The sequence below is a fragment of the Myotis nattereri genome (genome assembly GCF_964212035.1).
Source record: "Myotis nattereri genome assembly, chromosome: 9".
Taxonomy (NCBI): domain Eukaryota; kingdom Metazoa; phylum Chordata; class Mammalia; order Chiroptera; family Vespertilionidae; genus Myotis; species Myotis nattereri.
This window is the reverse complement of record NC_138084.1, coordinates 30,030,065-30,043,400: the sequence shown is the minus strand read 5'-3', so window position 1 is coordinate 30,043,400 and position 13,336 is coordinate 30,030,065. Positions and strand designations below refer to the sequence as shown.

General features: G+C 44.3%; 1 protein-coding gene across 5 annotated transcripts in view; it reads right to left on the bottom strand.

Moving 5' to 3' along the window:
* Positions 1-13,336, bottom strand: part of SERGEF (secretion regulating guanine nucleotide exchange factor) — a 195,231-nt gene that overhangs the window by 170,686 nt on the left and 11,209 nt on the right. Inside the window, exons 5-8 of one of the 5 annotated variants that reach the window (XM_081099595.1) lie at positions 11,874-11,934; positions 9,394-9,507; positions 6,910-6,972; positions 527-685 (exon numbers count right to left, since the gene is read on the bottom strand). In XM_081099595.1, the coding sequence (XP_080955721.1) occupies positions 527-685; positions 6,910-6,972; positions 9,394-9,507; positions 11,874-11,934 (397 nt within the window). Of the gene's footprint in view, positions 1-526; positions 686-6,768; positions 6,847-6,909; positions 6,973-9,393; positions 9,508-11,873; positions 11,935-13,336 lie in introns of all 5 variants that reach the window. The other 4 variants (XM_081099594.1, XM_081099597.1, XM_081099596.1 and 1 more) reach the window with 4 other exon arrangements.

Genomic DNA, 13,336 nt, shown 5'->3' with positions numbered 1-13,336 from the left:
GTTAATAAAATTTTAAATCAAAATACCGTGCCAGCTAGGACTCAATTCTCCTGCCTCAATCATGAAGTAACAGTGGTTGGCAAAAGTAGGTTTACAGTGGTAAGTCTGCGAAACACAGAGTTTATTCTTGTATTACTATTTATTCATTTTTGTATTTTCTATACAAACAACGGCAGAGAGTCATCTCTTTAGCTATGAAAAGGCAGACACCCCAACAGCCTGGAAAAAATTCTGGGTGATGCTTGCTGCAATGGGTTCCTTCTCAAAACTTCATACACTCTTGGGGCCAGAGAAGGTAATAACCTAATCCAGCCTTGCTTTTTGGGGTGCAAACCTGTGATCCAGGGAGGAAAAGTCACATACCTGGCTGACTGCAGAACCAAATTCTTGGTATCTCCCCTCCCCGATCCTAAAAGCTTTTCATCAGTAAAAACCAACCTACTTAATCCTGAACATTTACAGCTGTTTAGACAGCTGTCCAGCACAGCTACTCTTACTGACCACAAATTCTCCGCTGCTCTCTTACCTGTCTGGGCAACCAGGTGTGTCCACCCACTCCACACAGCAGTGAGCTTTTCATTCTGAAAACAATGTGCTTCTATTTTCTGGGGCACAGGAAGGAAAGCAGCCTGGGAAGCCAGTTGCCCGTGCTTGTTGCTTCCCCAAACAAACAGCTCTCCTGAATCTTAAACAAGCAGAAGAGGAACAAAAGAGGTGAAGGAACATTAGTCCAAAATGATGGGGGGAAAAACAAGACTGAAAAAAAAGTGGTTCAAAGAGGTTGTATTGCTTTTATGCTACAACGCTGAGTAGAGCAAAGCAAGATAAAAATTTCATATACAGCATAATAAACGATTTTTTTAATTCTCTAAATAGGAAACAAAGCCAAATACTCGCAGTAGTTTGTCAAGGAATGGGAATGTGTGAGCTTATTTTTCCATTAATTCATTCAACAAATACTTATTCAACATCTACCATGTGAAAGGTTATTTCTCTATATTCTATAGCTTTTAAAATACATGCTTGCAGCCCGGCCAGTGTGGCTCAGCAGTTCAGCATCAACCCAGGTTCAAATCCCAGTCAGGGCACATGCCTGGGTTGTGGGCTTGGGGGGCATGCAGGAGGCAGCCAAGCAATGATGCTTCTCTCTCACTGATACTTCTATCTTTGTATATCTCTCCCTTCCTCTCTCTCAAAACAGTCAATAAAAACATATTAAAGTAATAATAAATAAAATATATGCTTACATTACCTTTTGTTAGAAAAAATATATTAACTTTTTGAAGTAACACATTAAAAAATATTATTTAAGCTTAAACTTTTGTTTTGTTTTAAATTTTTTTTCCAATTACAGTTGACCCTCAATGATTAGTTCCAGGGGTACAGCTTAGTGGTTAGACATTTATGTAACTTACTAAGTGATCCCCCCCAATAAGTCTAGTACCCATCTGGCACCATACATAGTTATTACAATGCTACACTTTACATCCCAGTGACTGTTTTCATAACTACCAATTTGTGCTTCTTAATCCCTTCACCTTTTTCATCCAGCCTCCAACCCCCCGCCCCATCTGGCAACCATCAGTTTGTTCTCTGTATCTATGAGTCTGTTTCTGTTTTGCTGATTTTGTTTTTCAGATTCCACATATAAGTGAAATCATGTAGTATTTTTCTTTGTCTGACTTGTTTACTTTTTAAGCTTAAACTTTTTAAACCTAAGATTTCACAATATGCCCTGTCCAGCAGACACTATATGATGCTACCACATCATGGCTGTGTGGCACTTCGGCTCACTTGAACATCACAATAATCCTGTGATATGAGCAGGAATGTAACTGACTTTGTAATTTAATAGAGAAAGAGCACATTCAGAGTCAAGTGGCTTCTATTCTCGGATCTGCTAACTAGCTATTGACCTTGGACAATCACTTCCTCCCTAAGCCTTAGTTTCACCAGCTGAACACTGGAGGTTAGTCTACAAGGACAAACAATATGATTGATGACACCAGTAACAAGAGAGACTGGCAGGCAATTGTGGCAAACCAGAGGGCACATGCCTGTCTAAAAGGCATTCAGGTTCAAAAACATTTTTGAGATTCACCAATGAACTTATATGCATACTACAGGCCCGATACACAAAATTCATGCAAGAGTAGGCCTTCCTTCCCCTGGCTGCCAGCACCGGCTTCCCTCTGGCACCCAGCACCCGGGACCCGGGCTTCCCTGACAGCCCCAGCTTCATCCAGAAGGACGTCCAGTCTAATTAACATATTACGCTTTTGTTATTATAGATATGCATTATCCATGGACACATTACAATGAATCTACAATTTGTGACTCCTTTAGTGATCTCTAAGGGCTTTTCCAACCCTAATTTTCTAAGGTTCTATACGGTTCCTCACACAAGGCTACTGAGCACTTGAAATGTGGCTAATCCAAACTGAAATATGTTATAAGACAAAAAAGCGCAATGGATTGCAAAGACTTACTATTCTATCTAATAAAAGAGAAACATGGTAATTAGCCATACCTCCGCTACCCTTCCCATTGGCTAATCAGGGCGATATGCAAATTAACTGCCAGCCAAGATGGCGGCCAGCAGCCAGGCAGCTTGAAGCAAACATGAGGCTTGCTTGCTTCAGTGGCGGAGAAAGCCAACATTCCCTGCCTGCCGCTGCCGGCCTCTGAGCTTGCAGTTTGAAACATTGTTACAAATATAGAAGCTAAACAAAACCCCAGAAACCTGCTTTCAGCCAGCCAGGATCTCAGAGCTAGAGTTGAAACAGTGTTTCGATTATAGAACCCAAAAAACCAGATACCTGCTTTCAGCAGCCGAGGCCTCAGAGCTAGAGCCAAGCCTCAGAGCTAAAGCTGGCCCAGAATAAAAAAGAAAAAAAGGAGCGGTTGGGAGCTTCAGTCACCCGCCAGCCTGAAAACAGCCCTCAGCCCCTCACCCAGACTGGCCAGGCACCCCAGTGGGGACCCCCACCCTGATCCAGGACACCCTTCAGGGCAAACCAGCCGGCCCCCACCCGTGCACCAGGCCTCTATCCTATATAGTAAAAGGGTAATATGCCTCCCAGCACCGGGATCAGTGGAGCCGCGAGGCCTCCCAGCACCGGGATCAGCATGACAGGGGGCAGCGCCCAAACCCCCTGATCGCCCTGCGGCTCTGTGTGTGACAGGGGGCGGGGTCACAACCTCCCTATCCGCCCTGCTCTGTTCATGACAGGGGAAGGCGCCCCGACCCCCTGATCAGCCCTGCTCTGTGCCTGATAGGGGGGAGCTCCCCAACCCCCTGATCGCCCTGAGGCTGTGCGGTGCCCCAACCCCCACCCCCCCACAGGCCCTGCTCTGTGTGTGACGGGGTAGAGCCATAACCTCCCCATCGGCCCTGCCCTGAGTGTGACAGGGGGCGGTGCCCCAACCCCCTGATCCGCCCTGCTCTGTGTGTGACAGGGGGCGGTGCCCCAACTCCCCTATCGGCCCTACTCTGAGAGTGACAGGGGGGAGCGCCTCAACCCCCTGATCGACCCTGCTCTCTGCGTGACAGGGGGGAGCTCCCCAACCCCCTGATCGGCCCTACTCTGTGAGTGACAGGGGGGAGCTCCTCAACCCCCTGACCGGCCCTGCTCTGTGCGTGACAGGGGGGAGCTCCCCAAGCCCCGATCGACCCTGCTCTATGCGTGACAGGGTACGGAGCCCCAACCCCCCTGATGGGCCCTGCTCTGTGAGTGACAGGGGGCAACGCCCCAACCCCCTGATCTGCCCTGCTCTGTGCGTGACAGGGGGTGGCGCTACAACCTCCCCATCGACCCTGCCTTGAGTGTGACAGGGGGCGGTGCCCCAACCCCCCAATCGGCCCTACGCTGAGCGTGACTGAGGGTGGCATCGCAACCTCCCGATCCACCCTGCTCTGTGCATGACAGGGGGCGGCGCTCCAACTCCCCAATCAGCCCTGCTCTGAGCCCGACCAGGGGCTGCACCTAGGGATTGGGCCTGCCCTCTGCCCCCCGGGAGCAGGCCTAAGCCAGCAGGTTGTTATCTCCCGAGGGGTCCCAGACTGCGAGAGGGCACAGGCCGGGCTGAGGGACCCCCCCTTCCCCCCCGAGTGCACATTTGTGCACCGGGCCTCTAGTAATAAATAAATAAATAAATAAAGCGTAACTCATTAATAACTTCCATATTGATTACATATTGGAATAATATCTTGGATATGCAGGGTTAAGTACAATGTATTACTAAAATTATTTCACTTGTTTCTTTTTTACTTTTCAAAAGGTGGTTCATATTGTATTTCTACTAGACAGCACTCTTCTACAAGATAAATTAACCAAGGCTCCAAGATGTTAAACCACTTCCAAGATCATATGGATAATGAGGAGTCAGCAGAATAAAGAAGCCAGGTCTTCTGCTTCCACTGTATTCTGTGACCTTCCAATAAAGCGCTACAGTACTGCTTGCCCTAGAGTACTCTGGTATAGTCTCAAAAACTGATCAAAAGCCAAACAATATCAGTATAAAGGGCATTAGACCATGATTCAGGGTTCAAGGCCCAGATCTGCTGCTCTGTCACTCTGACATTGGGCACATCACTTCACATCCTGGGCCTCTATTTCATCAAGTCTAAAATGAGGGAGTATAAATACGTGGAGCTTCTTTGTCACCCAGGTGACCTTGCAGCACTGACATTCTGCATTTCTATGGTATATTTCATGCAGCTTCTCTGGGCTTCACCAGGGTTTGCAAAATATGATCCTTTGCAAGAAGGCAGAAGAGACCTTCAGATAAGTCTCAAGTCATTAAATGACCTGGTTAGCTACCAAGATGCCATTGGCCATGAGCCTGTGTCTGTAATAAGCTTCTATTTACCTTAGTAAGTCTAAACCATCTTTTTGCAAACACAGAGGGCCTTCCACATGCGGATCATTACACTGTTGCAAAATTAAAGTCTGCTGCAAGGTCAAATAGTTACATAACCTACAGCTCCAAAAAAAGGTTTCCAGAGCACTGAACAAGACCCAAAGTGTTAAAAGCTTGAACTGGACGAGGAAGGAGGGATATTAATCTTGACAACTTTTAACTGACATTAAAAATATCCAAAAACAACCCTGGCTGATTTTGCCGGTTGGTTGGCCATCTTCCCATGCACTGAAAGGGTACCAGTTCAATTTCCGGTCAGAGCACAATCACAGGTTGCTGGGCTCAATCCCAAGCAGGGGGTACAGGAGGCAGCTGATCGATGTTTCTCTCTCACATTTATGTTTCTTTCTATCCTCTTCCTTCCTCTATCTCTAAAAATCAATTTTAAAATCTTTTTTAATAATACCCAAAAACAATTCACTTTGTGAATATACTAAAATCATTAGATTGTACAACTTAAAGGGAAATTTTACACATGAATTACATCTCAATAAAATAAAAATTCAACATCTGTTTTAAAAACACCAAAATAAAAGTGTTCCATATATGGAATAAGTAACTTTACAAATTACATGATTTTTTAAGAAGTTGATATTATAAGCAATTAGAGAATCTCTAGATTTATATAATGCCAGCCATTTCAAATTAATTAGAAGAGAGCAGAAACATCTCTTAGCCTACTCTTATTCTCAGAAAAGAATGCCTTCCCCAACCTCATTGACTGTGGGACATGAACTAGTCACTTCCTGCCCTGGGGCCTCCAGTCCTTCTTTTATAAGTGGCCTTCATTTCAACTCAACTCTTTCAACATATATGTATAGATCTAGCTAGTATGAAACATAGGCTAAAAGTAGGTATTTCTTTTCTTGGCTGTTTTAAATTCATTATGTAAAAAACTATATGTAGTTCAGAGTTTGTAAAGTATTTAAGCTCTTACATTATGTCTGTACTTTAGAAACAATAACAGCTTCTCAGTGGGGCTGCATTGCAAATCGGATATTGAAGAAATTAATATGAATTAATTTACATATACTACATACATACCTTAAATTCCACATAAAACCCTATGCATGAAAGTCGTTTCCCTTTGCTTAAAAATGTAACGCATTTAACTGTGTGAGGTCTTAACCAAAATAAATTTCTGAGAGCTATAGTCTCCAGTCTACCAGCAGGGGGCAGAGGAATCTGGGCTTTGAAAAAGACAACCTTCTCTTTCCAGAAAATACTGTATTTACGGGGTGTGTCAAATGTATGGATGGATATATAGCTAGACAGATATAGTGTGAGAGAGAAAAAAGGTTAAAGGAATAGATCAAAGATATGGAATCAAGAAATAAATAAAAATACAAAGTAGATTAGAAAAACATACATAACTAGATTTAGATATATGGATACATAGATTAGATAGATACAAAGTTAAAATATCAATAAAAATAGAGATATATAGTAAAATAAAATAAATATAGAAAGAACAAACAGGGAGATAAATGAATTTGAAAGGTTAGTTTGAGATTAAACAGAGAGGATAGCTAGAGAGTTTACATAGTTATATTAGACATTTAAATAGATTAGATGAAAAAAAAAGAAATTAATAAATAAATAGATTAAATAGATAAGATAACAATATGTCACATATAAATTTACTGCTGGTTAATGATTTGATAATCACAATTACCCTGAAGGGAAGATATTCTTATCCCTATTGTACAATTGAGAAAACAAAATCAGAGAAAAGGAAGTAAGCCCATATGGGTGTGTTACATGTACTGTCATATTTAGTTCTCAAAACTATCCATGAACTATTTCATAGACAAGGAAACGGTCCCACGAGGGAAAGTGACTTGCCTAAGATCATTCGCGTAGTGACAACAGAATTCTGCCTCCAATGTCTGTGCTCTTCCCTCTGGTACCCCAATTTCACCCCTTAAAGGAGAAACATACAGAGCTGTGATGATGGCACGTTAAACTGAAAGAGCTGGTACCTACCTGCCAATGAAGCTGAGTGATCTGACCCAGCAACAACACAAATTGCTTTAGAATTCTCTAGGCCTACAAAAAAAAAAAAATTTTTTTTTGAAATTACATTTATAATAGAACAAACAGGGCAGAGAAGGGGCTGAGCAACACCAGCAGGGCCTGGGAGAGCCTCTTAAGCCAGCGCAGGCAGGTCTGAGTCGGAGCACTACCAAGAGGATGGCTAACGTGATGGGGAAGCTGGTTACCTACCAGTGGGTTGAACAAGTAAGTAAATCTATTGAGAACAAAGGAGCCAGATTTCTCACTATCAGAGAGGAGAGGAAAGACACAACTATGAAAAGGTGGAAGGCTAGCATTGCCCATGTGATAATGGATTGCCATTGGAGAAATCAGTGTAGACTCATGGTTTCTAGTAGAGACAGATAAAGTGATACGGGTGTGAGCGTGTATAAATATGTGTATTTCCTAGCTCTGTCCACTAAGGGGGCCTAGAAAAATGGCATCTCATACATTTAGCTACTATCGCATGCAGGCACTAAAATACACACCCAGGCTTCCTAAAAACACACAGGCAGAACTAGAATTCAACCTGCCTTCCATCTTTAAACTCAACACTTTCCTCCCTTAATCACACTGCCTTTACTGACAAGGTATAATTCCAATCAACTCTGCTAGAGAAACTCAGTCATTCTGTAACTCTTTTTTTCTGACACTTCTGCTTAATTAACTAGGGTCTTAATAAAATGCCCCTCGACCTTAAAGTATCCTGTGGAATGAGAAGGGGACATGGCAGACATTTCCACAGCATTAACTAGAGAAGCAGCGCTGGGCTCCTGGTGGCCAGGTGAGGAGAGACATCCAGGGTCCCCGCTCCAGAGCTGCTGGTGGTAAAGTAAGGTGGGGGAATAAAAAATGAAGGACTTTAAGGGCAGGAAGCTGATGACCTGTTCTAATGTCGCATCAGAAAGTTCCCCCAATTCAACTCTGAATCTAAGCTGTGCCCCAAGCAGATCTCAAACAGGCTGTTCAAATCAAATATAAGAACAGCATTTCTAATTCCTTCTAGTTACAGTTCTCTGCTAAAATAGAAAGCAGAATCTTTGGTGTGTGGGAAAGATTGTACGAACAACTCATAACAATACAATATACAGTGCTATCCACACATGAGAAAATATGACAGAGGCAAGAAGAGGGGAAGTCTTTACTTAGAAAGCTGTACCTGAGCTAGGCCTTAAAAATTATCAGGATTTTCCTGGGGGAACAGGAGGGAAAAGGCAGAGGTAAAAGTTTGCCCACAGGCACAGAAGAATGAGAAAGCAGGATGCGCCCAGGGAGCAGTAAATACCTTGGTGAGGCAGGAAAAAATGTTTGGGAAGTTTGAGTTCATGTTCTGAATGTTTTCAATGTCATGGGAAGTGGACTGCCTGTCCAGCATCCAGTGCCTCCTTCTCCCTCCCCAACTTAACCCTTCAGGTGGCTAACCTCACCCCCAGAGGAAGGGGAGAGCCTGTAGGACTTGGGAAAATCTGAATGAACCCAACATCTTGTACATCGTGCCCACCGTACCCTTCCCTTTTCTTTCCCCCCTTCCTACCACCTTCTAAAATCCCTCTTTGTTCTGAGCTAGAGGAGAGTAGTTAGAGGTGTCCTGTAAAGGTTTCATTACAGCCAACCATCAGTAGACTGGGTCACAAAGTACGAGAGTGGGACAGGAAGAGGAAGAAGAAGACATGGTGCTATATAAAGGCCAACCAAGTGAGTGCAAAGCAGAGGGAAGGGAGCGGGGGAAGGAAGAGGAAAGAATGAAAATGAGTCCCAGCATGAAAGAGAGAAAAGGAGAAAGTCCTACGGACAACTGGCCAACTAAACACGGACCAACAGACCTGTGGGCAGAGCATTTACTGACTACTCCTCATGTGCCCATGTAGAGAGATTTCCCGCAGGGAACACTCCTGCCTCCCTCTCTGCATCCTCACTGGCTCATGCTTTTCTTTGGGAGAAGGAACTGGGCAAGTCCTTCTGGGTGCTCCCCTTGGGATGTGCTGCCTGCAGAGAGGGTGCCTCTTCATGTGTTCTCAGCTGTGCTGTCAGCTTGGTGGGCCCGACTCTATGCAGCTGCTCTAGTGCCTGGTAGGTAAATTCAACCTGGGATTCAGAATTTTGAGGTTTACTATTGCTACACACTATTCCTTAACACCTAAGCCATGTCTTCCAACCTACCTTTGAATAGTTCTAGAGCTACCGTGTTGATCTCCACATACCTGACTTGCATCTACCTCTCAATGGGTTCCAAACTATGGCAGTGAAGAGAGATGCTTTTATTGGGTCCACAAAAATCCCAACAAGACTAACAGAACCACCAACAGAGAGAGTTAAGACACAGAGACCAAGAAATACCAAAAGCAAAACTCCATTCACCCATTTTCTGCATGCCTGTGGCTCTACTTCTCGACAAAGAATCAATACAGGACTCAGAAGAAATAAGGGCCTTACCTGGCACTCTGCTCGGTTCCTTTGCTGTCAAAAACAGTGGGAGGGTCTGCCCAGGGCACAACCGCCGTCCAGATGATGCCAAACCAGTTCCCCACTGGAACACGATGCCACTTGCTTCCCAATTGAACAGAAAGAAAAAAAAAATGCTTATTTGGATAAGACCAGATTGTTCTTTGAACTTCACTGCTATGGAAGGTTCCTAATTCATTCTCAGTTAACTCATGCATTATGGAGAAGCTTATTTCTTAAGAGCCTTATGACTGGTCACAGGGATTACCACCAAGCCAATCAAAATCTAATGTTCAGTCTTAGCTGTTCTGGCTCAGTGGCTAGAGCATTGGTCTTCGGAATGAAGGGTCCCGGGTTCAATTCCGGTCAAGGGCACATGCCCAGGTTGCAGGCTTGATCCCCAGTAGGGGGTGTTCAGGAGGCAGCTGATCAATAATTCCCTCATCCTTGATGTTTCTATCTTTCCCTCTCCCTTCCTCTCTGAAATCAATAAAAATACCTTAATAATGTTTTCAGAAAGAGTCCTTATCTTTTAGAAATATTTACAAAATGAGTGGGGGAGGGGAGGACTTACAATTAAGTTAATCAATACATAATAGAAGCTATGCTGCTTTGTAACTGGACAGAAATGTATACATAAGGCTAGCAATTATAGAAAGTTGGTAGGAAAGGGGGGAGTAAACCCATGATAGGCAATTCTCCACCCTGTTAATTTCTAAGAGAAGCTACTGCTTATAAAAGTGTAATTACTACCATACAACTCAGCAATCACACTCCTGGGCATTTATCCCAGAGAAATGAAAATTTATGGTCACATAAAAACTTGTCCACAAATGTTTACAGCTTTATTCTTAATAGCCAAACTCTGGAAGCAACCAGATGTTCTGCAATGGGTGACTGGTTAAGCAAACTGTGGTTGTTATAGACTGAATTATGTCCCCCGAAAACTCATGTGGAAGCCCTCGCCTGCAATGTGACTGTATTTGGAAATAGGGCCTATAAGGAGGCAATAAAGGTTAAATGAGTCATAAAAGTGAGACCTTAATCTGATCGATCTGGTGTCCTGATAAGTAAAGGAGAGATACCAGTGGTGTCTCTCTGTCCGTGTGTGTATAAAGGAAAGGCCATGTGAGGACACAGAGAGAAGGCAGCCATCTGCAAGTCAGGAACAGAGGCCTCACCAGAAACCAATTCTCACAGCACCTTGATCTTGGACTTCTCACCTCCATAGCTGTAAGAAAATACATTCCTGTTGTGTGAGCCACCCAGGCTGTGGGATTTTGTCGTGGCAGCCTGAGCTAATATGGTGGTACCTCTATACCATGGAATACTACTCCGCAATAGTATTTGGTGCTCAAAACTGGGATGAATCTCCAGGGAATTTTGTTGAGCAAAAGAAATCCAACCCGAGAAAGCTGTGTACCCTATGATACCATTTATATAATATTCCTGAAGTGACAATATTATAGACATGGAAAACAGAAGAGTGGCTGTCAAGGGCTAAGATGAGAGTGGGGCAAGTAGGAAGTGAGTGTCGCTAGAAAGGGTGACAAGCGGTCCTTGTGGTGATGCACCTGTTCTGCATCCTGACTGCACCCAGACATCCTGGTTGTGCCGCTGCACCAGTTACAAAAGATGTTACTACTGGGAGAAGCCGGGAAGAGTGCATGAGATCTATCTTATTTCTTACAACTGTGTGTGAATCTATAATTATCTCAAAAGAAAAACTTAAATGATTTTTATGTACAATCAACACTAAGCCCCAGACCACCATCAGCACAGTGCAACACCAGCCTCTTCCTCTCCTCTCCCCACTCTACAACTGGACTCACCAAACGCTTGAGCCTCAGCTGCCACAGCTGGTTAGGGCTGTCCTTCAGCCCAGGAGTGGGAGCAGAAACATGAGCAAGGGAGAGAGAAAAGAGTCACTGCTCTTCAACCTGCCACCATCCCTCTCGACTCATCACCCTCAACCTCACACACAATCAGCCCTACATCCATCGCCCTCTCACGGTTCAGGAGACAAGCTCATTTGAAGCTTTGAAATCAATAGACATTACAATCCTACTAGTGCCGTCAGAGACAAAAAAGTGGGCCTTGGAATCCTAGACTCTGACCCCAGCTCTACCTTTTACTACCTTAATCCCTGTTGAACCTTAGGCAAGCAGTTTAGCCTCAGTTTCTTCATACATAAAAATGTAACTCACATCACCACATGGCTTTGAGGATTAAATGAGTATTAAATCAAGAGAGCCTAGCCCCATGCCTAGAACACAATAAAGAGCTGGAAGTTTATTTCCTTCCTCCCTACCTGCTAAAGGCTTTCCCACATGACTTTGGCCTTACGTCCCTCCCTTTAAACACAAGTGCAGTGGAGGAGGACATTGAGTTACTTCTTATAGTTGACTTCTTCTAAAATTCTGTTTCTCCTTATTACACATCTATTTAGAAAATAAAAGCAAAATGATCACCTGTAGCAGCTAACGCATGCCTCAGTCCAGCAGCAATACTAACAACCTCCCCTCTCAGGAGCTGTCAAAACAGAGAAAAGGATTGAGTGATCAGAATCATCCATCTCCAAACTGTTATGAAATTGATGCCCAAATGCAATGCAGCATGGCCCACATTATGTGTCTATTGGTTTAGAGCCCCCATTCATAAACACCTCCACATGCATCCCTAAAAGACAAAAACCTTTTTTAAATACCCTATCACAATGCTTCTCACAGATGGAGAGATCTTCAAGTACACAATGGTTGGCAAACATTTTCTATAAAGGGCCAGAGAGTAAATATTTTATTTTTTTATAAATATATTTTTATTGATTTCAGAGAGGCAGGGAGAGGGAGATAGAAACATCAATGATGAGAGAGAATCATTGATTGGCTGCCTCCTGCACGCCCCCTCCTGGGGATTAAGCCTGCAACCCAAAGGAGCTCTCTGGGATCTTTTTTTATTTAATCCTCATCCAAGGATACTTCTCCATTGATTTTCAGAGAGAGTGGAAGGGAGTGGGAGAGACACATTGATTGGTTGCCTGACACACGTGCCACAACTGGGGCCGGGGGTTGAGCCTGCAACCAATGTACGCATGCCCTTGACCGGAATCAAACCTGGGACCCTCAGTCCGAGGGCCAGTGCTCCCACCCCTGAGCCAAACCAGCTAGGGCGTAAATATTTTAGACCTTGCAGGCCATAGGGTTTCTGTCACACTACTCTCCTCTGCCACTGTAACATAAAAGCCATAAATAAATGGGCATGGCTGTGTTCCAATAAAACTTTATTTACCAAGGGTTCTAGCTTGCAGACTTTGGATCTAATCCAATCCCCATCCAACACTAGGAGCTGATGCACAACACCCCACCAGTGGCCATCTAACCCCTACCAAACACCTACTTCCAGACACATAGGCTCACCACCTCCCCAGGCACCTGTTCCATCTGTGCACTGTTCCATTTATCTCCTTAGGTGAAGCCAAACCTACCTGCTACAGCTTCTGATGATGCTTTCCAAATATGTGGAGGGATGTCCTCTCTAAGATGTCTTGTGGTGGTTTTCAAAATAGGTCCTCAGCCCTAGCTGGTTTGGCTCAGGGGTTGGAGCACTGACCCTCAGACTGAGGGTCCCAGGTTTGATTCTGGTCAAGGGCACACGTACCTTGGTTGCAGGCTCAATCCCCGGCCCGTCGGGGCACATGCAGCAGGCAACCAATCAACGTGTCTCTCTCACATCAATGTTTCTCTCTCTCTGTCTCTGCCCCTCCCTTCCACTCTCTCTGAAAATCAATGGAAAAATATCCTCGGGTGAGGATTAAAAGAAAAAAAAGATCCCAGAGAGCTCCTTTGCCTCTCCTGCCATGAAAGGACACAGCAGGAAGACGGTTGTCTGTGAACCAGGAGGTGGGCCCTCACCAGACACCCAATCTGCTGGTGCC